Source organism: Python bivittatus, unplaced genomic scaffold (genome assembly GCF_059951505.1).
Source record: "Python bivittatus isolate LINGU-HERP-01145 unplaced genomic scaffold, Pbiv_v1 ctg000480_np1212, whole genome shotgun sequence".
Lineage (NCBI taxonomy): Eukaryota > Metazoa > Chordata > Lepidosauria > Squamata > Pythonidae > Python > Python bivittatus.
Window position 1 is genome coordinate 71062934 of NW_028277075.1, and position 25028 is coordinate 71087961.

General features: G+C 42.0%; 1 protein-coding gene across 1 annotated transcript in view; it reads right to left on the reverse strand.

The window, feature by feature from the left end:
• The window catches only part of DTX4 (deltex E3 ubiquitin ligase 4), a 33773-nt gene extending 11048 nt beyond the window's left edge, over positions 1 to 22725 (reverse strand). The window contains exons 1-2 of the mRNA XM_007440211.4: positions 21661 to 22725; positions 2767 to 3514 (exon numbers count right to left, since the gene is read on the reverse strand). Of these exons, the coding sequence (XP_007440273.1) occupies positions 2767 to 3514; positions 21661 to 21871 (959 nt within the window). The 5' untranslated portion in view covers positions 21872 to 22725. The remainder of the gene's footprint in view (positions 1 to 2766; positions 3515 to 21660) is intronic.
• Between the last annotated feature and the right edge of the window lie 2303 nt (positions 22726 to 25028).

Genomic DNA, 25028 nt, shown 5'->3' on the forward strand with positions numbered 1-25028 from the left:
CACGGGAACAATAGGAAACAATCTTTTTGAGAAGAAGTTTTCAGGATACTTCCTCCTCCTAATCTTACTCTCAGTGCTGAATTTTTCTAAGGGTTATACCTTCTGCCCCTAATTAGGATGGTATTATCTTACTAAAACATCCAGGTGCCTACCCATAGATTTATACCAATTTGCCCATGAAGAGCTTTTTCATGCACTCACTCACTTTGATGTGGATCTCCAACCACCCAAATTCTGCTGATGCACTGACAGTCAGACTGGCATATAGACCAAACCTGTGCACAATGGAATCTGCTGTCATCAGACATGGTGATGGCCACCAAATCTGATGGTTTTAAAAGGGAACTATACAGATGCATAAAAGACTGAACTCTCAACTACTATTAATTGTGATGGCTGTTTACTACAATCTGAACCACAGACAGCATACTTCAAATATCAGCTTCTAGACAGCAATAGTGAAAGGAAAACTGTTGCTCTCCTGTCCATTCTTGTGAGTTTCCTCAATCAAAATTGTTGGCCACTGCTGGACCCAGAATGCTTGAGCTGATCCCAAGGCTTTTACCTACTCTTGAATATACTCTGGCAGGATGCAAGAAGTGGCTGATAACCATGTCGACATGTACAAATGGATACTGAAGGAAGTATGCATAGAATGGCTTTCAAAAATGTTTTGGGTTTCTTTTGGAGGAAGACATGAGCAAGACTTCTTGTCCACTCAAGGTAGGAAAAATAATCTATAGCATAAAATGGGAGCACAGTATGAAAAATAATATCATAGACCCACAATGCTTTCAGAAAAACTTTCCTCATCTTTGTGTCCTCCATATAAATTGACCACAAACTTCTAAAATTTGCAGTCAGCTTGGGAAAGGCTCTTCTTAGAATGTGTCCACATGCTACCCTTGGGGACCCTGTTTGCTCATCAGAGAATTTTCCTGCAAGATCAAGCTTTACTCTCATGGAACATCCTCACTTTAACTAGAAGCCATGTGCACCACACAATCTGTGCTCAGTCTGCCAGCTGTACAAGACCAGCAGAAACCAAACCAGCCCATATAAGCCTGCATGATTTTGGGCTATTCCAAACCTTCTCTGATAAAACCTTGACATTAACTTTGTAACACAAGAAAGTATCACATCCCAGTCACAAGCTCCTGCTTTCAAAAGTGAACAATCTTGAATTTACTCCTGAGACAGAGGCACAGCCATTATCAAGACTTCTGGAATAGGGATAGAGGGGGACGTATGAGACAGCAAGGACTGAGATAGACACAAAGTGGGGCACCTTTTTAACTGGACAATAGTTGCTGTAGTTACAGATCAAGGGGCTAGCTGGAGACAGAGAATCCTCTAATCTGAAGAGAGAGGCATGTCCCGCCCTCCCTATTCGCCTGCCTTCTCCTCATTCAGCTCTTTAAAAACCTTGGTTGTGTATCCCAGTTATTCACAGAGCCTTTTGTTCTGGAGAAACATCGCCTTGGCCCCTTCCTCCCTTGCTCTCTTCCATGGGAAAGTCTTTGAGAAGGGTCATGGGCAGAGGGGGGAGCAACCAGCAACAGACGGCCGATGGCAAAATCATACAAAAGAGAAGGAACACGCTAATTAGATGTCCAAGAAAGGGTGTTTTGGTCAAGGGAGGCCTGGCAGGAGGGGGATGCTGAGGATGGGGTACCTTCCAGATTGGGCAGCAGCCTGAAAAACTTTGTATAGGCCTTTTGATAGGAACCCACCCCAGAGCTGAAGGGTAAAGAAGAATGTTTCATTTCCTCATTAACATTCAAAAGGGGCTTTAAGGCTTCTCCGTTTTATGGTTCAAAGGGTCTGTGGGATTTGCTGAACAGAGGAAGGGTGACTGAGTGGTGCTGATGGGGGAGAGTCAGCCAATGTCAGTCCCAGCTTTTCCTTAGGAATTTTCTATCCTGCTGATATTTGGGCTGGGATATATTTATGAACAACCTACTTCTGTTTCACCATCAGACACTTGTTGCTTCAGAGCTCCCCAGTTATGTCCTACTTTTCTGATAAACCTGTCTTACAACACTACAGCCTAGAGTTTCCCCAGTCAGAAAATATCAGAAGTCTTTCTTTCTTTCTACTCCCAAAGCACCTACTCATCATTCTTCAAAATTTTGCAGCTTAACATCACGCAGAACATCTCTAAGGGTTCCTCTTCATGAGGTTTCACAAAACCGAACCACACTTTGTAATCCACGCAGAATGTTTCCTATGTTCAAATATTTAACTTGATTCATAATTTGTTTGCATTATCTTCCTCAACTAGGTATCTTCCAAATCTTTTGTATTACATGTTTCCTGTGTACCTCCACAGTCACCCTAATCTATTACATCTAGAGAGGATCAAATTGGGGAAAGCTCATCTGCAATATTCCAGGAATAGAGATGTCTTTCTCCCTTCTCATGGTCTAAATAGGGACAATGGTAAAACGACATTGGGCACATGTTACATGCCCCCATATGAAAAGGAGGAGGAACACCAAGAAGTAGAATTAAGAGTGGTAAATGAGTATTTGAAAGCCAGCTTAGTGTAGTGGTTAAGGCACCAGGCTAGAAACGGGAGACTGTGAGTTCTAGTCCTGCCTTAAGCACGAGAATGGTCCAGTCATTCTCTCTCAGCTCTAGAAAAGAGCCAATGGCAAACCACTTGCAAAAACCTTGCAGGAAAACTCCAGGGACTAGTCCAGGCAGTTGCCAGGAGTCGACATTGACTTGAAGGCATAAACAACAAAAAGAACGAGTGCTTACCCTGAGGCAATTAGCACACGAGACTGTGCAATGGCCAGGCGCTGCAGATTGGTTCGGTTCAGTGTATTAAGGCTGGCCCGTGTCACTTTGCCATTGGCATTAGGAGGACTGGCAGGGGAGTTGCTTGCGGTGAGGGCAGGTGTGCTAACTGCCTGCCTTCGGCTCACTTGGGATGCAAGGGTCTTCAAAGAGCTGCGCATAGTGGCTGTTCCATCTTGCGGCTTGTGAACTGATGCTGGCATGGGGATTTTGGTGCTACCAGAAAGGGAGACAGCTTTACGTGGTGGTGGTGGTGGTTGAGGCTGCTGGCTAGCTGTAGCTCCAGTTCCTCCATTGCTCCCAGCTGCCACTGTTGCCTTGATACTCATGACAAGAAGACACTGTGGACAAGTGCAGGCCGGAGCTGGAGACACATTGGCCGCACCAGGGCTCGCTGGCCATGACTGAGATTTGGGCAAGGTGCCTGTGACAAGCGGGTAGACCATGTCAAGGCGGCGGCGGACACGGCGCTTGCGTTGGGTCTGGCGATTGATCTGCCCCATCGTGCTGAAGTCAATGATGTAGCAGAAGCCAATGGAAGTGAGATCGATCCAGGGGTGCTGCTTCTCATAGGCATGTTGGATGGTAATGCCCACCTCCATGTCATAGGGGGTCCAGGTGCCGTTGTCATTCTCCCATTCCCATACTACACCCTTGCCTGGTGCTGAAGAGGGGTCATAATAGCTGCGCCGCACTGGGCGAATGGTGCCTGCAAAAGGAGCAATGAGAAAGTCATGCCAAAAAAAAGGTAAACGACGAAGATAACTGGACTATAACATTAAACCAAGTATACTAGCAAAAAGTGCATTGGAAAGAAGCATGTTGGAGTTTTAGTCAGATAAGAGAAGAAAATGTAGCACGGTAACTAACAGCATGTGCTTGAAAGCTGCTGGCTGAAATTTCACAAAAGACATTTATCCACTAAAGAGGCAATTAAACTAGATCCAATGTTTAAGTTCAATACTCTGTTTCTCATATGACACCCTTCCTCTTCTTCCTCCTCCTAGCATTTTCCTACCAGTGCAGGGTCTGCTTTTCGGATCAACGAACACCATTTCAGGGTCCTGCCATGACATTGTATATGGCTGTTGATCCATAAGTTGTGACAGGAATTGACTGACTGGCCTGTCGCCCAAGCCTGACATCAGTTGGTCTGTGTTCAGCTCAGCACCACCCTTGCGGGAGGGCAGTTTCCAGCAGCACCAACAAGGAGGAATGGACCTCATATGACAGCCTGAATGCTATTATTTCCAAGTTTACAAATTCATCATAGATGCGGAGCTATGGTGAAGATCCATGCATAAATAGAGGAGGGAACAACAGAATTTCATGGAAAGATGAGTTTTGAGGACAAATATCAGCAAAACTGAACTAGCTCACTGACTCAATTTCCTTTCCCTATGCTCTTTGGATACACAAAGGGGCTTGCAGGATACTCTTTTTCTCCTCCCTTCCTTTGACTTCTGTGCCATGGCTGAATGTAAGACCACATAACTATGATTGAAAGTTTGACATTTTGTTGTTCCCAATGTGTTGAAAATGTTTGTGTACAAGTTACTTACAAGTTAGTCAGTCAAATAATAAGTTACCACTTATTATTTGAACCCTTCCCACAAAGCATGTGGTGATAAGAGTAAGAGTGGGGTGTGGAAGGAAAGGAAAATTTGACTGAAGAGGCCCTTCTTCCTGGAATCTTTCCCACAGGAATGACAGAATGTCCCTTTTGGGGTCATGGAATCCAGATCATATGCACGTTGTCTGCACACATTTACTTCCCAACTAAGTGGCACAAACATGTCTCCCCGAGTGGTACTAGCTCCCTCTCCTCTCTGCACTATATTTTTAGGGTGATCTAAACAGATGGTTTTCATCTTCCTGGAACTTATTATTTGCTATTTTGCTGGCCCTTGCGCATGTGACCCTCTGCTCCTCAAACCTCATGCCCTCTCCACCTGCTCTCAGTGAGTACCTTCTTGCTAAAGAACACTCTGGATCCTTTGGAAGCTAAAAGAGGGTGAGACATGTTCAGTTCCCACTGTTTCAGTCTGTTCAAATGAACAAGCTGACACTATTCAAGATCTTAGGAACTTCTGAACTAGCAATAGGCCACTGGAGGGGAAGAAAAAAAAAACACTGGCAGAAAAATAAGGAAATCTATCTCTGGTTCCATAAATGAGCCTCTTGCTAAATACGGTTTATTCCTCCTGGATAAAAATCACCTGAAGTGTCAAGTAGATAAGAATCATTATACCATTAATGCTAACTACTCAGAACCCCAGCATCAACTCCAGCCGGTCATGTTTATATAACCAAAGACCCCATCAGATGATCAGAGCAGGGATAATGTAGAGATCACACCCAATGGCAAATATTTATACAAGCAACAGGGGTTAACCTCTGCACTGAAGTTCCAGCGCTGGAATTAACCCTTGGACACCCAAAACTCTTTTGCCCGTAGCGAAGGCTTGCAGAAAATTGGTTACAAAATGTGCACCCTTGATGTCTTCTAGGCAACTGTAATGTTTCTTCTGGCTTTATTTCAAAATATCTAGCTTGCCATGCCTTTCCCCTGAAAGTTGCTTCAGAGGAGTAGAGAATTGCAATACATTAATTATCATAAATAGTAGCAATGAAATCCCTGGCTATTATAGTAGCAGATATATCCCAGGAGGTTGCAAATTCATTTTATATTTCAATAATTATACCCTGCAGCCCATGGGTAAGGCAGAGACAGCCTTCTGAAAATATTGACCTATTTCATCCACAAAACTTGCTAATGAGAATTCTAGGAGTATTTTACCTATGCCTGTAGAGTCAGTTAATGGGTTTAAAGATAATCTGATTAGTCACATTCTATAATCCATGGCTCTCATATGTGAGAGGTGGACATTCCCAAGGAAGTGAAAGCAGTTGCTAAGAAAAACACAATCTTGCTCCACAGCCCTGTTTTTTCCTTGAATATTCTGGAGCAAAGAAATTCAGATTAAGGGAGCAATGCAGTTCCCCACTCACCTTTGCCATATAGTGGCACAAATGCAGGAGTTAGGCATGCATTTGCAGGAGAGAATAAGAAAGAAAGAGGAAAAAATACTTACCCCTAAATCCTAATCATTATTATCAAGTATCTTTACTTGTGTACATGAATATATGTTTTATATATATATACAGGTAGTCCTCGTTCAGCGACTGCCTCACTTAGAGACTGTTCACAGTTACAAAGGTGATGAAAAAGTAACTTTATGACTAATCCTCACATTTATGACTTTCACAGGTCTGTAAAGCAAAGGGAGGCTGAAGATCATAATCACAGTCACGGTTTCACTTAGCAACCACTTTGCTTAATGACCGAGTTGCTGGTCCCAATTGTGGTCACTAAACAAGGACTACGCCCCCCCCCCCGCAATTTATCTATCTATCAGACCATGGATACCTAGTAAAAATCTGCCACCCAAAAGACCACAGTCAAAGCTCTGAAAGTGGTAGTTGTTTTTTTGTTTTTTTTAATTACAGAAGAACCAAAATGAATTCATCAGTGGAACTGGAATAGCACATAAACAGAATATGTTACTAAACAGGAGAATTAGAATAATTAAGCATTAAGCTGAGCACTAAGAACAATATTGCCGCAAGATTCAGTGAAGAAAATAAATTATAATATTGGTAGTTACAGGAGTCTGCCTAGAAGTCATGGAAAAAAAAGACTAAGAGTGATAGAGAAACACAGATAAACACAGAATTGGAAACCACTCCCAAAAGGTACTGAAGAGAACTCTTGGATGCAAACTTCAGGAGAGTTTGCAGATTGGGTTCCTAGTGATAACTTAAACCATGGACCAATTAATGCAAAAATACATCTGCCATTGTCTGCTGAGTTGGGTGTGATGGAAGCTGGTGTAGTTTCTTCTGAAGAAAGAAGGGAAGAAAGGAAAAACCATGTTCCTTAGCCGAGGAGTCCTCCTGCTTGGCAGGAATTCTTCTTCCCCCTCTAATTCTGGAACTAGCAAGGATTTTTTTACCTGGTCGCTGGGAAATTTAGCAAATCAAAAGAAAACAAAGCTGTCGTTTTTGGGATTGTCCATCTAGACTTGGAAAATCATCAGTGAAGTGTCAGAGAGAAAGAAGAAAACAAGGAATCTGCTTTTTCCTTTGCCTTCCTGGGCTGGAGGAGGAAGAAAATTCCTTAGCACAAAGCAAGTAATCATTTTGGAAAACAAAGAAACTTTACCAGCACAATTGAGCAAGAGACTGTTGAAGGTTTCAGGCTATCTCGGAAGAACTCAACAAACACAATGGGTTTTTAACACATTACAATTGTTAAGGGGGAAGGTACTTGTAATCTGTCTCACATGTAACTTGCTTCTGCATAACCACCCTGTTCCCCCCCCACCTCATTCCAATTTAAATCCTAATCAGTTTAGCCACTCTATGCAACCAATGAAGTAAGCTGCAGCTCACAAAACATACACTTTTTAATAAAATTTGTTAGTCGGAGAAGGTGCTACTAGATTCCTCCTGATTTTGGGGTACTACGGACTAACTCACTTTCCTCCTATATCCCTCAGTGACTATCCTAAACAAAGGGTTTTTACTCATATGATTTCATTTGGCAACATCAGTAGAGCGTGATAAACTGGAATACTGGAATTACAGATAATTAGTCTGTTTCTTTTAAATTCAACACCAGGAAAATAAGTACTGTATACAAATTGTGGCTGCTTATAAATACACTATGAAGTACTGAATACTTTATCCTTCCCTCTTGGCTTAAACAGGAAGGTCCGAGTCAGCAAAGAACTTACTTGGTGACTATTTCTATGCGTCTCACCCTTGGACAATTTTACAAGCAGTAACAATAAGAGGAAGATGCATTAAAAGATCACAGAATCCACCAAAGGTAGTTACAGAAGTTCACTTTCATTGCTTGACTTGTGTCTTGCTGAGTTTTAATAATGGAGAGGCTTTTCTTGTTTCTTTGCTAAGCTGAAATGGAGCCTCTCCTTTCTACTGCAGGCTATCTTTACCAAAGTATGCAGAAACTTCAAAACACCATTCCTTTCCCTGTCAATTCCCTGCTGCATCTAACCCAACACATCATTTGAAGCCAGAGGGTTCCTACTGAAATTAAGCCTATCTCCTGCTCTGAATCCAAACAGGGAAGACAGGTGGAATATAAAATAATATATACAAAAAACCACTCCCCAAGTTGGCCTCTGAATGTAGAGTTCAGCTTGGGGAGAACAGAAAATACTGTACAGGTGGGGCGGGGAGGAGGGATTTATGAGGGAGAATTAGCAAGCGATGAATTGGTTAAGCACCCTTTCGCCTCATCCATAAATTCATCCCCCAAACTGGGTTCCTCTGTGTAATTTAAACAAGCACAGGTAAGGAACACACACCTGCTGAAATAACATGTCATTCTGCCCACATTTACCCTAGGAAGCAAAAGCTGTCTCTCCACGCTCTCACCATGGGGCTGGAAATATTTTGACAGCCCCCTATTTGACTGGCAGCTGTTTTGCTGCCTCATCCTCTCGACCCACGATCCAAGGAATGGAAGCTAAGCAAGCAGCGACGCAGCTAACAGCTGCCAAGACACTGCATATTCTGACAACCATTTCACCTGGGACAGCCTATAATGAATATGAGGGGGCCTTGTTAAGAACAAGAGCAAAAGAAAGGGGAACAAAATCCCTTCTGGGGCCATGGAAAAGGCACAATGTCTTAATTAAACTACGCAGGGCAGGGGAAGATTCAAGATCACCATAAGCCATCAATTATATGCAATGAACGTAACTGATCCCTTTGTCGTAAGGGTGCTTCCTTTGCCTCAGTTCACGGACTTCCAGTGTTCTAGGATCTCTGAAGAAAAGCAGAGCAAACAGGCAGGAGGAGGAGGGAATTCTAATGGCCTCGCATTTATCTAGTGACTTACTTAGAAAAAAGTATAATCTGCCTTATTCCCAAGAGACCAGACCACGGTAGTGGAGAGCCTTTAACCTGTGGTCAAAAGTCCACTGATTTACATGGCAGAGCACAGGACCACGGAGTTCCACCAATACAAGCGATGCATTCTGGTGGCACCGTCAAGACATGAATTAAATGGCAAGTCTTGCTTCGCCAACTGCTCATCACTACAGGTACTTACCTTCTCACCCAGCTTTTTTTCCAGCACTGAAGTCAAGCTGGAAGAAAAGTGCAGAAAGGATGGCCTGGACATGGGAAATTAGAAAGCGGGTGGGGTGGGGGGTGATGCTCAACTGTGCAGCCACAAAACCAGTTTGGTATTTGGCTCCAGCCCCTCCTTCAACACCGATTTAATAACCTCCTAAACGCTACTTCTCGTCCCAGTGAGCAGAGACATGTCTACTTCATGCTCTCTTTCTGCAAGGCTCAACAGAAGCTGAACCTGGCTATTTTACCAAACACCACCCCCCAACGTCCCAACCTATGCTTCAACATTTTGAAAACCATTTATTTGGAAGTACAACGATGTATTCGCAGCATTTCTCAAGAAATAAGGTGCTCTCTTATTCAGAAAAAAAAAATTAAACGTAAAATTTTCAGAGAACATGTACTTGCATGGGTAAAGGATAGTGAGAGACAAAACTGAAATGTCGTTTGAATGGTGCAATGAGGTGAAAGCAGTTTAGGAATCCTGATGTTTAGTTTCTGGTCTGCATAATTTAAGTGGTAGCTAAAACTGTTGCTGATCGAGGACACACAGCAGTCTCATTAGCTTTGATACAAGACACATGTGACTGACAGCTGCTGATAACAACTGAGAACATGTGAAGAATGCAAACTATGGACATCTTTTGGACGTGTGCTCAATTCAGTTAACATTGTTTATAACTGCAGTTCTACAAAAATAAATATTTTGATCAGGGGCTTTCTCTGGAAAAGAAATATCCCAAACAGAGAATGACTATTTACTGAAGCAAAGTTTCACTAGAAAATATGACAGGCAATTCTTGCTTATATTGTCAGAATGAACAGGAAGTTGGCAAATTCCCCAGAAGAGAGTTACTCAGAAAAGAACGCTAGGAAAGAATTGGCTTGTGTACATTATGACCTATATTTACCAATGCCTTAATTGGAACAAAGAACTGGGATAAATAAAACAATTATAAGGTCAAAGTCTCTGCTGTAAAACATTTAACAATGGCTACTTAGCATTGAAAAACATTATGTCTAAATTGTATTTTCCCCCTTCTTGGTTATTAAAGTAGCATTGATTTTCAATGCAAAAAGGAAAAAGAAATACATACAAAAATAGTCCATGAAGTCCATAAGGGTTCATTCTCCAGGCGTGTAACTACCCTGATGAGCTGGTTAGAAAGAATACTATTGCAACAACACACTCATTTCTTCTTCCTTGTTCCTGCAAAACCAACACCTGGTACCCCTTATGTAAAATGTTTTGTACATCCATAGCTTCAAGCGCCCACACACAAAGATGCTGACTGCCTTTGTCCATTCAAGTGAACAGGAAAGCCACTTTAGCTAAAACCAGGCTGAGAGCAGTGAAATGTAAAGGAGGTCTGGATCAGGGCAGTGACAGACCACGCTGACTAATAGATGTGTCTGGTCAACAGGCTCAGAAATGCAGTGTAATATACTTGTAATCTCTGCAGTGAAGGAAGGAATTGATGCCCTAAATATCCCTAGCGGAGCACAGAGAGAGAGAGAGGATCCAACCCGTAAAATCAACATGTACTGGACAATCTAGAAAACTGGGTTTCTTTAGTGAAAGTTGAAAGAAAAGTGCCCTTTTCTTTTTAGGGATTCTTGCTATAGCTGGGAAATTGTCACAGAGATATCCCCTAAAGTTACAGACCCACCTATATTAGTAAAGTACTATGAGCTGTATGTGTGTGGAAAACAGTGTGCCTAGAGAATTGCACTCTAAATTGGATGCAATTTAACCAGCCACAAAAGCCATCTTAGGCCGCCCTGATTATTCTGCAGCTTTGTGTATTCCTGTACATTTTCTTTGAGCTAATATGTGTGCATATGTCAAGGCAGGGTGATTTAGACAGCTGTTCATGACTTCAGCTTATCAGATCCAAAGCTCTGATCAGACATGAATGCCTCTTGACTTCTCAAGCAGTGAGTATCTAGATGTCTAAAGGTTGGTGGGGGGGGGGGGGACTGAGATCCTCAGTCTTAAATTACTTGTCTTCCAAGTTGATATTAATATGAGGCTAAAAAGGGTACAGACAGAGTATCATAGCAAAACACATTTAAAACTATTCTTAAAATGAGAAGTTGATTAAAATGTCAAGCAACATCAACATCTGCCATCTCTGAACTTAGCAGTAATCAACTCAGGTACTAAATCATTTTCAGATGTGTAATTCCAAATAAAAGTAGATCTATAGCTCTATGTTGATTTGAGTCCCATTTTTTTTAAAACAGAAAAATAGTTTCAGAAATTATGTCTGTGCTACAGAATAATGGAACCCTGTTAACTAGCACTAGGAACAGGTGCCTGTTGCAGATGGCTGAAGAGTATGAATTAGTAGTGATCAAACAATAACAAGGAAAGGATAAACCTGAAAAATTTATTCTGATTGTTGTAGTTTAATTCTGAATTACATGAAATGTTTTACGTCTTAGCAATAAATGCAAAATACAGTTCAAAAGAGCAATGCTGTTGTGATTAGTCCCCATTCCGTGAAAAAATGCTTGAAAAATGTACTGCTGAGATGGCTGAAGAAAGACGTGAATTAATATATGGATTTATTAGATTTATATCCCACTTTGATTTGTACAACTCAACATTTCCCCATAACCACACCTGAGAGGTGGATCAGGCTGAGGGAGAATGACTGGCCCAAAGTCATCCAGCCAGCTTCTGTGCCTAAGGGGGGACAGAACTCAAGGTCTCCCATTTCTGTGCAGCTCCTCAACTACCACACCAAGCTGGCTCTCAATGTAGATAATCAGTGTATCAATGTAGATAATTTTCCATAACTAAAACCCGAGCATTTCTAACCCTCACCCCATTTCTGATTTCTGAAAAAAAATCCTTCACTCATTAGGTTTTAACTAAATAAAATCCCATCAAAATGTTCCTGGGGCAATTATGTAGGGAGGCCGACTTTTAAGAAACAGGTATTACAATGGGAAAGCATACTCTGCAAGCCAAGCCACTGTACTACTGCACAGAGTCTATAATGTAGGATAATCCATCACCAGAAGGGGATGGAACCAGCAGATTTGGGGGTGGAGGAGTGGGTGTTGCAATTTCTGCATCTGGCCCATCCTGCTTCATCCATCAGTGTTGTGGGAAAATCCTCCCTCCATTCTCCCTCCCTGAGTAATTCTGAGACAGACCATCAGCCATTCAAGAAGGAAAGAAAAGGGACAATGGCTATTGAGACCCTGCCAGGGTCATGGCCTCTTTACCATCAGAACTCCTTAATGACCCCAAACAACAACATTCATAGCAACTGGGGAAGGAGAAGAGGGAAGTCACCCAGAACAATAGCTCATTCAACAAGGCAACTTGGGTGTAAGGCGCCTTCAGCCCATCCTCTCCCAAGGCGGCCTCACAGCATTCTAGCTTAAAGGATCTGAGGATCCTTTCTGTTAAAGTTTGCTGATATCCTTAGGAACTGAACTTCTGCATTCATCCTGAGTAGGATCTAGCCTATACTATATTCACATACATAATTACTCCACTTCTAATGGCTATTTAATGCACTATCATTAATGCACTATCAACACTGAAAGGGTTTTAAGGAAGGAGTGAAAAACCAGTTGATTATGTTCCCCTTAAATTAAGGGCACCTTCCTCACTGAATTTAGGTTAGGCAAATGTCATCAGACTGCCTTGAGTTTATCAAGGCAAGAAACAATGTTCATACAAGAGGGGAAAGGAGGGAGAGAGAGAGAGAGAGAGAGAGAGAGAGAGAAGATTGTATCTGCATGCTGTCCATATTCACATGACACAGTAATATGTGGAAAATTTGTTTTTTCACTCAGTATCTATCCTGTAAGCACATATTGCAGGGAATCATGCACGATCCTGGACCGTGGCAGCATACGAAGTTGATAAAATAGATCTACAATGTAGAATAAAAGTATTGATTTGTGTAGCTGACTGAGAGACCAGAACCATTTGGGAGTAATTCGTTAGCTTTATCTATCTCTAAACAAGATCATGGTTCTATTAGACTTATTTTTGTTCATTTTTTGACTGTTCTATTTATCCTCTCCTGTTTCTCTATCCGTGTGCTATTTTTTAAAAGTACATCTGAATTTTTTAATGTATTTTTATGCACATTTAAATGACCTTTGTATTTTTTTCCTAATACACATGTTTACAGGCATGTATAAATACACAATTTTGTGTGCACTCTTCTCTGTTACTTGTATTTTGGATCCATTTTTAAAGCTGCAAACAATACTGCAAAATTTGGAACAGGAGAGATAATCAGCATGCAAGGGAGTTTGAACATGTGAAATGGGTAAGTTCTCATTTAACACATGAATCAATTTTTCCCTTCTCCCCTGGTTATTTGAGTGTTTCCTCAAAAGAGCAAAAGATGGAGGGGATGGGACTGAGCCCACAAAGCTGAGGTATAGCTCTCAACAGACTTAGATCTAATAGGATTAGTCACAGCTTATGTGTGACAGCTTATTCTTCTCACACCTGTAGAGCTGCTACTGATGTGGAGATACTGCATATGAAGAGGAGGAACAAGGAAAAAGAAGAGCAACATTATATCTCAGCTGGGTGGGAAAGTATATACAGAAGATTGTTTCTAGTAGTCTCCACCTGATATCTAATAATACAGAAGCCAATTCTTACTAAAAAAAATAAAAATAAAAAAGTTGGGAGGCCTTTATGGAACATATACTTACCACAAAACCCACATATGCAAATACATTCTTTTAACAGTTTTGTCCAAGGTCTCTTATTGCCTCCTCTACCTTGGCCAACTATTCAATTATCACGTTTTTGCATCTGAGGGCAGGATGCAGTTTTATGTTTTTAATTCCAGAGCAAGTAAGGATGTTTATAGGGAATTGGATACTTTCTCTACTGCAAAGAATTAAATATTAATCAACTCTTCTACTTTGAAGTTTTAAATAAATCAAGCTCTAAGTTCTACACCAACCCAAAAAACAAACAAGAAATCCATCATCATCTTATCTGACAGCGGAGAACCACTGGACAGTAATGCATTAACAAGTATTATTTTGAAGCACACAAATTTCAATTCAAAGTTCAACTCAATCTTAAACCAACTGATATCTTAGACCAATCACTCAGTCTCAGACTAAACGCATAAGCTTAATATGAGAACAAAGCAGGTGAACCTCCTAAGTGCTGACTTAAATTCTGGGAGGAAGGGTGGGGATATATACTTGTCATATAAAAAAACTGGTTTGGATACAGTATGCATTTATGACACATCCAGTCTATCCAGTATGGTTGGATTCACTAAAAAATGCATGTATCTGTAGAGAAACTTTGGCTTGGGTTAATTTTTCATCCATCTAGGAAGGGGGAAAAAATGGCTTACAAGGATTCAGCAAGTTGCGCAATCTGATGAGCCTGTCCAGGAATGTTCACAAAAAATGTAACATGTTATTTAATAGTCCACTGGCCTCTCAGACCTGTCTTTGCAAAAGAGGAATAATAATGACTTCACCATTGCTGTGAGTACAAACTGTAGAGCACTCTGAGAAAGCATTGGGGCACTAGGTAAAACTCTAAGCACAATAGATGAAAATTATTTCCTCTTTCATTTCTCCAGGCAAACGAATGGCTCTCCTAACTCTGGGGACCCCCTAAGCTTGATGGCAACATGTTGGTGTTGGTATTCTTTTCAGCCTTTCTTTTTCCAAGAGCAAAGCAAACATTAATCTCTGCCTGTCTCAGAGCTGACAAAGGGTTTATAGACAGAGCTGCAGCCGGTTCCACTTTCTTTCCTGACCCACTGGCTCTATTGCCAAGATGGGACGACATCAGACTTCAAAATAAGTTTGATTTGGTTTCAGCAAATTCAGCCTAGAAGGTGGAAGGACAGGCAGACACATTGCTATTATCACTGTGGCAACCAGTGGATAAGGTCAGAGTATATGGACAAAGCTTTTATTCGAGGAATGAGTTTGGGAAAGGGGTGGGCAATGAGTAGACCTACAATACCTCCACACAGACAAGGATTTGGTGTGCATGCTAATTATTCTTTCAGGGGAAGAAAAGTCCCTTTGCTCAGTGCAATCTTTAGAGTTTTTCTAAGGGAGGAATCCTGCAATAGCCTTATCATCATGAAATGAGCCAAGTTGTGCAATGGAGTATCTGGAATGCTAGATGATTTGTACAGATATACAACACACATCTATTCAAATATGCAGCTATCTTCAACCAAATGCTGGCCAAAGGCTGAACTGTTTATGTTAGTAATTGTTGTCCACCAAATTCTCTCTTCAAGGGACTAGCAAAACCTCTAGAAGAGCAGGGTAGTGTTTCACAAACTCATTACTGCTAAGAAAAACAGGAATGCAGATAAAATTATTCCTATAATATATGTCCTTTTTACCCACTCCCTCCCCAGCCCATCTGCCCAAAATTTGCTTAATATGATCCAATGAAAACTGGTCAGCAGTAGCACGACCAACCAAATATTTCCAATGTACAGAATTAATTACCAAAAGACTTGGATGGCCTCAAGCATCAATAGCTTTTTAAGAAAAGGCTTACCTAAATTCATGTTATGATCACCACATATCAAAAACAACTAACAGGGGATGTCTATCTCAGTCACACACTGGTTACTGTAAGTGTTGGAAGTCAGAACAAAGTGGTGTGTTCCAGGAAAAGGAAATGGCATTATCTCACCGTACAGGTATACAGTAATAGCAATAGAGCTCTTTTACTGCATCCACAATTTTTCATACAAATGTTAAACTTTCTAATTTTTTTACAATATAGGCCAGCGTCATGCCCCCATATTGTGGGGAAAGAAGGCTGACATACAATGTACTTAAATTTATATTATAAGGACTTCAAAGTTGATTTACATTGACATTTCTACAATTTATACTATTATGGAGCACTAAATACAGAGTAAAGCACATTAAGAAAGAAAACTTGCCTAACATTATCAAAGAAACGAATGGCTCGACCGAAGCAAAATGTGCTAAATGCTTGCCTAAAAGATGGCATAGAAGAGGACAGCCCTTCTTTCCTTGGGAAGGAATTCTGCAGACAAATGAAGGCTTACAGATGGCCTTCGGCGGGCAGAAACAGATGTGTCTAAAACTATTCCATTTGTGCTGATGCTAAGCTTTGAATAAGTAATAGCCACCCAATTTCTTAATCAACAAGAGAACAAACACCACTGCAATACCAGAGTCAGAATCTGAGGTGGGGATGTGTAGCATTTATACTCCAAACAGCAATGGCACCACAAAGCTTACCACACACCCACAGCTGTTAAGCCTGCTTTATAATGCTTTAGCTCAGGGGTGGCAACCAGAGCCAGTGGAAGTTCGCCCCATGTTCATTTTTGTAGCCTTTCCAGCCCCCATCCCCAGGATGGAACTATTGAACTTCAACACTAAAATTATTTGCAGTAGCCTGATTTTTTGCTTTTTAAAAACATAGTCAAGGGCTAACATTGGTGTGCAAAATTATGCCCCCAAATTCACCCTTGTCCACTCAGGCAACCTCACTGTGAAACTGTCTATGACTCAGAAGCTCAACAATTACTCCCCAAAGTGCAGCTCCTGGCTGCCAAAAACATCACGTGTTTGTGCTTTAACTGCATACCAAACATTACTTCTGTGTGAAAATACAAAATGTGTCATCACACAGGTGGTTTTCCAAGTTGTTCCCAACATCTGGGGTAGCAAGGGAGTGGTGAAAAATAAAAACCTTCTGGATGGTAGAAGGGGTAGAACTGGAGGAGGAAAGATCCAGGACCTCCTCAAGTTCACTACATGCAGGCAGAGAGACGGGTCCCCGAGGGGCAGCAGGAGGATCCGCAGCACCCAAGTGGAGGCTACCGCCACGAAGACCTTCAGGGCCACGGCACACCTCGTTTCAGTAGATGGGGCCTGCAAGATCAGAGCCCTAGTTGTGTTCAGAAAGACTGTGAAAAGCCTTTCTTTTTAGAGTACTGTTTTCCCCTCAAGACTGATACCTGTTGTTTGAAGCAACTAATTAACATTGGCTGGCGTCATATTGCCCTTTATACTGGTTTTGTATTTTAACTAAGATTAATTGGTTTGACTGCAGCTGCATCAGAGAATTCTGAGAACTTAAAAACATACCTGTAGTTACACCCATCTGCTTAAAATATCCATTCAAATACTTTTTGAGCAAAGCCAGTCATAAATAACTCATGTGGCTTTTCTACAACCTCCTTCTTTAACTTCATTATTGATCAACCACATCTGGTATATTTAAATATTTTTCAACTGTTGGTCTTACTGTATTAATTTTATAATAAAATAATATTTTATTAATATTCTCCATGTTCCTTTTGACAGTCTTTTTTGTTCTCTTTTTTTTCTGGGCAAAACCTTTTTAACTCTGCTAGCATCCTAGCTTTTGGATTACTATTCAATATCTTGCTTGACACTTAGGAAAGACCCTGAAAGACCAGTGAGATTCTTTTCCAAAATCAGGAAGACTTTATCTTTGTAAGTTAATTTTACCTATAGTGCTGCTCACCCCCAATTCCATGGATCAAAACTAAACCCAGAATCTCCTTATACTTCTTTTGCACTAAATCATGGTGTCGCAGTACAGAATTACTGGTTAGAGAAAAATGGCTTATATTTGGCTCCAATGGATCAGGACTTAATTTTGCAGGGCATTAGCCCCTCAGCACAAAATTCAACAGCACTTGAAGGTAATAGGTCACCAGCAATATTTCACATTTGGATGCAAACTGAACAGGAAGGCAGGATATCTGGTGCTTCTGCCTCATGGCTACAGGCAGGCAGCTGGCTTAGAACTTCATTGACTGAACAGCATGGATGCTGTCTGCAAGTTGCTTTTATTTCTTTGATTTAATCCTTTGGTAATATTCAATAATCTCAGATAATGGCATCTGTCCTACCTCTTCTGCACTCTAGATGGATGCAGGGATTTTATTCAATGGTTGTGCAATTTCACGGCCTTTCTTTAATGCACCATTAACTTTAACTCATCTAGAGATCCATTTGTCTCATTAGTTGCTTAAAAGAATTTTGCGGCTCATCCTAATTGTTCTTTGGTCCTTGAACTTCTTTAGTTTTGCATTCCCCACTTCACTGCCTCCAAGTGAATTTAGATAAAATGAACTTTTGAAAGGCAGTGAGGAGGCTGTTAGTCCCTCACAATGCGGCTGAGCACAAGGGCTGTACTTGTAGAGAGGATAATGAACCACTCTGAGAATTTATATTAATTCATCTCTGCTATAACACACCAACCATGGAGTGTATTCGACTGGGAGGTATGTGATTAACAGGAATCTAAGCACCAGTTTGGGAGTAGGCTATCAAGCTACCATTAACTGTAAGAAGGACATGCAGTGGAAATACCTCACACACTACTTTCTCACACCCTACTTTCTTTGAGTATGTGAAGCTATCCAATATATTAAGCTGTATCTGAGCTGGAGTTGGTCTGCAGAGAAAGGGCCTCCCAACCTATCTTTACAGCAGCTGAAGATTCAATCTGTAAGCCTGGTTCTTACATTCAAGTGCAGAAAGGCTCAGTCAGCAGATCTGGGCAACTGTTAAGAGACTGTTCCTACTCACAGTCTAATCATATGAGGTAGAGCTAAACTTCTGGAGAAATATGTGATCTTCGGAGAAGGAAATCTGGCTTGCTTGGTGAAAGGAGTGGACATTAGGCAGAATACTTCTCACAACTATCTGCAGTACTGGGAATGAATGGAACCGAGGAGAGCTAACTCCTTCCCATAGAAGTATAACAGTGAGAGGGAGGAAAGACGAAATCCTAAATAATTTGGAGTCCTGTCCTAATAATCAAAGGGCAGGAGAGACTACCAGTGACCTGTCAGTACTCAACTAATCAGTGAAGCCAGGACTGGTCACTAATGCTCAGAGCAGCTGGAAAAAGTATCTGATCAGAACCTGACCTCCATAGCACACTTGAGGCTCAGTATGGACAAATTCAAGACTTAGCACAAATCTTGCTCATCCTACAGATGAGTACTCAAGTACGAAATGCCTCTCCCACCTATTTTTCCAACAGCCACAGTTAATATTCACATTGCTGTGCTTCATAAAGGTTATGATTGTGACAGCATTTCATCCAGTATTAGTGTCTTCTACTTTATTGTTGTCAAAAAGTAAGGTACACATAAATAATGGAATGAAACAAGCCCTAGTTTATAAGGGCTTCGGCTGCAATCAATTTGATAGTCTTTAAAGCTGTCTTCTGTAATCCAGTGCTTTCAATTCCCATCGTTCCCAGCCAGCCAGAATATGAATATATATGAATATATATATACACACACGCGCACGCACCCTCATACAAACACAAAAATATATATAAGCTCCTATTTGACTCCTATTACATGGAAACAAAATCTGTTCTGGTGACATTTAAAAGAAATATTTACTGTAAAATAAAGGCACGACAAAATGCTCTTGTATTTTTAGAAGGCAGGACGAATGATGCACTTCAGCAGGGCCAGACTCAGGGATGATGTGTTCAGACCAAACAAACATCTGATGAATTACTACTTACATCTTATTTATCCTTTTTAACACTATCTGAGAGAGCACGTGTTAATATTTCCAGCTTTTGGATGTGCACTGAGAAGTAAAAAACTGGTTCTACATCTTTAGTATGCCTTGACTCTGCAAAATCTTGGGCTCCTACAAGAAACTGGAAAGTTCCCTTGCCCATTTTCCTTTGATCAACTTTGTCTGCCTCTGCTGGGTTTCGGTATCCTCCCTTAAAATAGTCCTGTTTGCACACTAAGCTTCCATACAGTTCTTCTTTCTTCTGCTCGCTCAGTGCCAGCCTATTCCACCTTCAGCCGGCTGCACCATACACTGTAGCAGGAGGCTTTTTCCTCTGCACAATGATGGTCTGATTCACCTGCTATCTCCTCCCAACTCTTCTCCTGATCCAATCACTATCTCCCTTCTTCAAATGAGCTCACTGGCAGGAGCAAACGGGATTCCCAGCTAAGGAGGCCAATGGTTTTCCCAGGGTGTTTCCTCTTGTCAGCAGACAGCTCCACACCTACACCTGGTTCTTCTAGCCATGAGACTGCAACTGCTTCACTGACAGGATCTCAGGAGCATGTCACGAGAGGCATTCAGGTCCTGGCAAACTGCTTAATCCAGATACTAAAGAAAAGGACAGTGGAGGAATCGGGGGGGGGGGGGGAGCAACCACGCACTGCCCACACTCCACCAGTCTCCAGACCTTCAACTCCTGGCGTGATTTTCACAATATCACCCAAATAGTTGCTATCATTTTAGCTTGGGGTTTTCTTTCGGTTTTCCCAGCTGACAGCCCATTTTTCTTCTACTTGACAATCTCCATGCAGAATATTAGATGTCAGCATATGGGTCTAGTTATGAATCAACAATAATTCTAGAAAAAACCTACCTGTAACTCACACTAACCCACAGAAATCGGTCCCTCCCCTCTCTCTGTTTCTACAAAGTTTAAGGGAGAAGTAAGATAAGTACCTTCAAAAATACACATCCAGGATAATATCAGCTGGATCTGTTGCTCTTCTATAGCAACCTTTTACTCATCTTTATTCTCAACCTCTCTTGGTAAGCAATTCGTTGATCCTGCCTTTCAGCCCGTGATTATAGTTTCAGCAGTATGTGTGTGTTAATTTACCTCAGATCAGTTAATAAAATAAAAGTAGAGTCACAAAGCTTTTTATTCATATTTATGCAATATTCCTCAAAATGTGTCCAGGAGTCTCTGTTTAAACTGCAGGTTTGATTTGCTGCTTGAACTTCTACAAAATCATACCACATTACATAATACCACATATTATTTACCAAGCGTTTTTTTTCATGCTCCTCTTCTGGCTGGCACATATACACACAGCTGTATTTTGCCTCATGGTATAAGACACACACAGCCAAATTCTATGCAGGTTTACTTGGTAGTAACTTCCAAAGGAGCACTGGTTCCAAGTACCTCTTTTCACACTAGCCTTTGACATTTCACATCTGCATATTCTGCTCCTTGCAGGTGAACAAATATATGGTTGCTCACACACCTTTACCAGGCATTTGAGAACACTGACATGTTCACTGCAGAACAGTGTTATCTGAACTTGTACACGCTACAACAGGCACCACTATTAAGCAGAGACAGGGTTTGCCCAGTATAAAGAATTGGAAAGACAAATACTGAGAGAACTATTTGTCTTTTTCATCCCAAAGAAGCCCATCTACTTAAGCTCCCCTCCCCACCTTCCTTTTTTTTGGCAATGGCAACAGGATTTGGGAGCTCGTAGTACATGATGTCAGCTCCACCGTATTCCATCTCCAAATCCTTTTCTAGAATTGCCAAATCTCAATATTCCCATAAATCTCCCCCTGTCCTGTCCTGTCCCATCTCATTTCCCTCTCTGCATATCAGAACTCCCCCAAATGCCAATGTTTAATAAAATGGGGCTGTGCAATCGCAATGAAACTTAATCCCGGCGGACTTTTTATATGCCTTGTTTTTTTTATTAAAAAAAAAGGTCTCCCAAACGAAGATACGCCCCTCCTTTGGTCGCCGATCACGACAGGGAAAGGACCTATGACCAGGGAGATGGGTCCGGACAGGAAGGGACAAAATCGCAGCAACGTGGTCGGGGAGGCGCCGGGAAGATGCGGGGCCAAACTCACCCGTGTCCTGGCGGAACTGGTGCATGGACTGGAGATCAATGATATACGGCGAGAGCCTGTTGTCCACCTGGCCCAGAACGACGCTCCCCCCAGCTCTCGGCCCGGCCCTGATCACCGCCTCGATGTGGTGGCTCACGGCCGCACTGTAGGGTCTCCAGCGACCGTGCTCGTTCAGCCATTCCCAGACCACAACGGCGGAAGCCAGCAGCATTTCTTTGCCCTTGCTCTTCAGCGGTCTCTTCCAAGAGAGCCACCGAGTCCAGGCACCTCCGGCACCCCTCTTCGTCCGATCAGCGTCCGACGGGTCTCATCTACCCCCTTTAAACTCTGCAACGTCACGCCTACGGGCTGGCTGGCTGCTCGCTCCTTGGACCCGTTCCAGATTTTCTTTTTTTGAATTGTTTCTTTCTCTCGCCCGCTTTTGTGCAGCTAGGATTTTGGATCTTGTCGGGTAAAAAAATCAAGTCTTTGGGGTACTATTTCATGGAAAGAGACTTAAAAGCCTTCTAAAGCTTTCATATTTCCAACCAAATTCAGTAGTCTTGCCTCGTTGCCTGTGAAACGCATGCATTTAAAAATTAACAAGAAAACCCGTCCAGTCAGCAAGCTGGAAAAGCAGGTTCCGTCATTTGCTCCGTAAAGTGTCTCGGAGGGGAATTTGCCTATTGCTACGGCAGAAGGGTGACTCAGTTGCACCAGTTGCATATACTCCTACTCTTTTTCCCCTTTTCTCTGCAGTTGCACGAGGGGTTCTTTTGGACAAACCCTTCTAGGAATTTCATGCTCTAGTTTTTGGGTCCCCCCCGCTTCCCTGTGCAGCAGATGCAGCAATCGCTCCAGCTCCACCTCCCTGTTGCTTTTATGCCTTCTTCTTTCTATGAGGAATCTGGGTGAGTGGGTTTTTCTCGACACAGCAGGAGAAATGCAAATCTCCGCCCGGCGCGTTGCCCCCTGCCCTCAGCTAAGAAACAACCCATTGCACGCAGCCCAAGCTCCTGTCTCCTGCCCCTTGTAGCCTCGCCCGCCGTTACAACTTCCCTGCATTTGCAAGGATTTGGAAGAGAAGCCGCAGCACGAGCTGCCCCAGGAACGCGACGTCTCGCGCTCCCTCCCCTGGCTCCTCCCACCATTACCTCATACTCGGCCCTCCGCCCCTAAACCCACCCCTCTGCTCAGCATGGAGCGCCCTCTGCTGACTTAGATAAAGCCAACAGCAACTGCGGGCGGGACTGGACCACCGCATCCCGAGCAGGGGTGTCCGATCGATTGCCCCCATCAGCGGGGAGAGGAGGCGGCGGCGGCGGCGAGACAGCACGGGGCGTGATTGCTGGCTAGAAGCTCACTGCTACTGTACGGGATCAGCCTGGCCCTGGCTTCTCACGCGTGCTGCTCGATGTAGCGCAGCCTTTTACCGCAGCCTATACTACCCCCCAGCGCTGGCAGGGGTGACAAATGAGCGGAGTGGGGGTGAGCAGAATTGGTGGCAGGGACCAATTATTTCTAGCGGCCGCCCTGCCCCTAGAAAGGCATATGTGTTGCTTTTTAAAATGTAGTCTCTATCTCCTACAAAATACTCCTTTCCACGGTAGTGTAGTTCTGCATTTTTGTACACCATCGTGCTAAGCTGGCTTCGAAAAATGCAGTGTGTACAAACTTTTTGTAAACTGGCACTGCTTTGTCCCTGCAACCATCAAAGATGCTAACATTTCCAGCAGCCTCATTTGAACAATTTAGAATTATTTTAAAGAATTATTTTCAGTGCCTTTATCATCATCATCATCATCATCATCATCATCATCTATTATTATTATTATTATTATTATTATTATTATTATTATTATTATTTTGTGGAGCCTTCAAATCAGTTTGGACAACTCCATTCAGCTTTCTTGGCAAGATTTTCAGAAGTGGTTTGCCATTGCTTTCTCCCTAGGGCTGAAAGAGAGAGACTGGCCCCAAATCACCTAGCTGGCTTTGTGCCTGCGGTGAGACTTAGTCTCCTGGGTTACAGTCTCTGGCGCCTTTAACTGCTACATCAAGCTGGCTCTCTATTCCAAAGTATTTACTATTCCAAAATATTTTTTTATTTCATGTCAAACATTTGAGGATATATAAGTAGTTATGAATTCGGTGCATATCTGAACTTATTATATGTTATATTATTCTGTATTTATTTCTCTGCTTTCAGCCAAAAGCAGAGCAGGGCAGAGAATCTATGATAAGACATAGTCATGTGAAGTGAGAAGTAACATGTTATAGAAAGGGGGTAGAAAACAACCTGGGAAAACTGTGTTTTCCCATCATAGTCACAGTCCTGTGTCTTAAAAAAAACTGATAGCATTGCAAGTGCAGAAAGTTGAAAAAATAAACTGATTTAAGAGCAATACTCCAGTGTCAAGTGAAGTATTCAGAGCCAATGCACATGATTTATAGAATCAAATCTTGACTTTAGTACAATTTGCATCTGCAGTAACTGCAATAGCAATAGTATGAATGCATGAAATATGAGTTCTTACATAGGTGGATAGCCCCTGCATTTTTACTTGTTGCAGATCCTGTGCAGTCCTGCTTTGAAAATAATAATTTACTAAACTTGTATGCTACCTGGCTCTCAGTGACTCAGTGTCTGTATCTCTGACTTCCACAATGGTCCAAAGCCATGAGGGCATCAGTTGTTGCCAAAGTTATTTTCCTGAAACCTAAAGAGGCACCCTTGGTGTGGATCAATAACCAATGCATTGATCAACCTCTCAAAGGCGCAAGACATTCATCCACATCTTGCTGTACAGTAATAGTTTCTATCTTTCCACAAGTAAACCTTCAAATAACCAATGCTTATTCACTTATATTGCCAATGCAGACTGGATAATTGAGACAGAAAAAGAATAGTAAAAAGAAGCCCACATGTGGTTCATTGATTATAGAAAGCTTGACCACACCAAGCTGCAGAATGTGCTTAGGAGAATGGGAATTCCAGAACATTTCTTTGTCCTCGTGTGAAATGTACAGTATACACAGGTCAGGAAGCCACAGTACAGACGTAACTTGATGAAAACAGAATGGCTACTGGTCAGCAAAGGAGTGAGAGAAGGCGGTATGCTCTCCCCTTATTTATACAACCCATATGCTAAATATATGTTGAGGGAAGCTGGATTAGAGCAAGATGAGTGTGGTTTTAAATTGGAGGAAGGAACATCAATAACCTGTGCTATGCTGATGATACTACTTTGATAGTTGAAAATGCAAATGAACTGCTAGCTCTAGTAATAAGAGTCAAGGAACACAGTGAAAAAAATGGGACTAAGATTAAATACATAGTGGATCAAACTAATGATAACAGGTACAGCAACCAGTCAGTGCCAGAACTC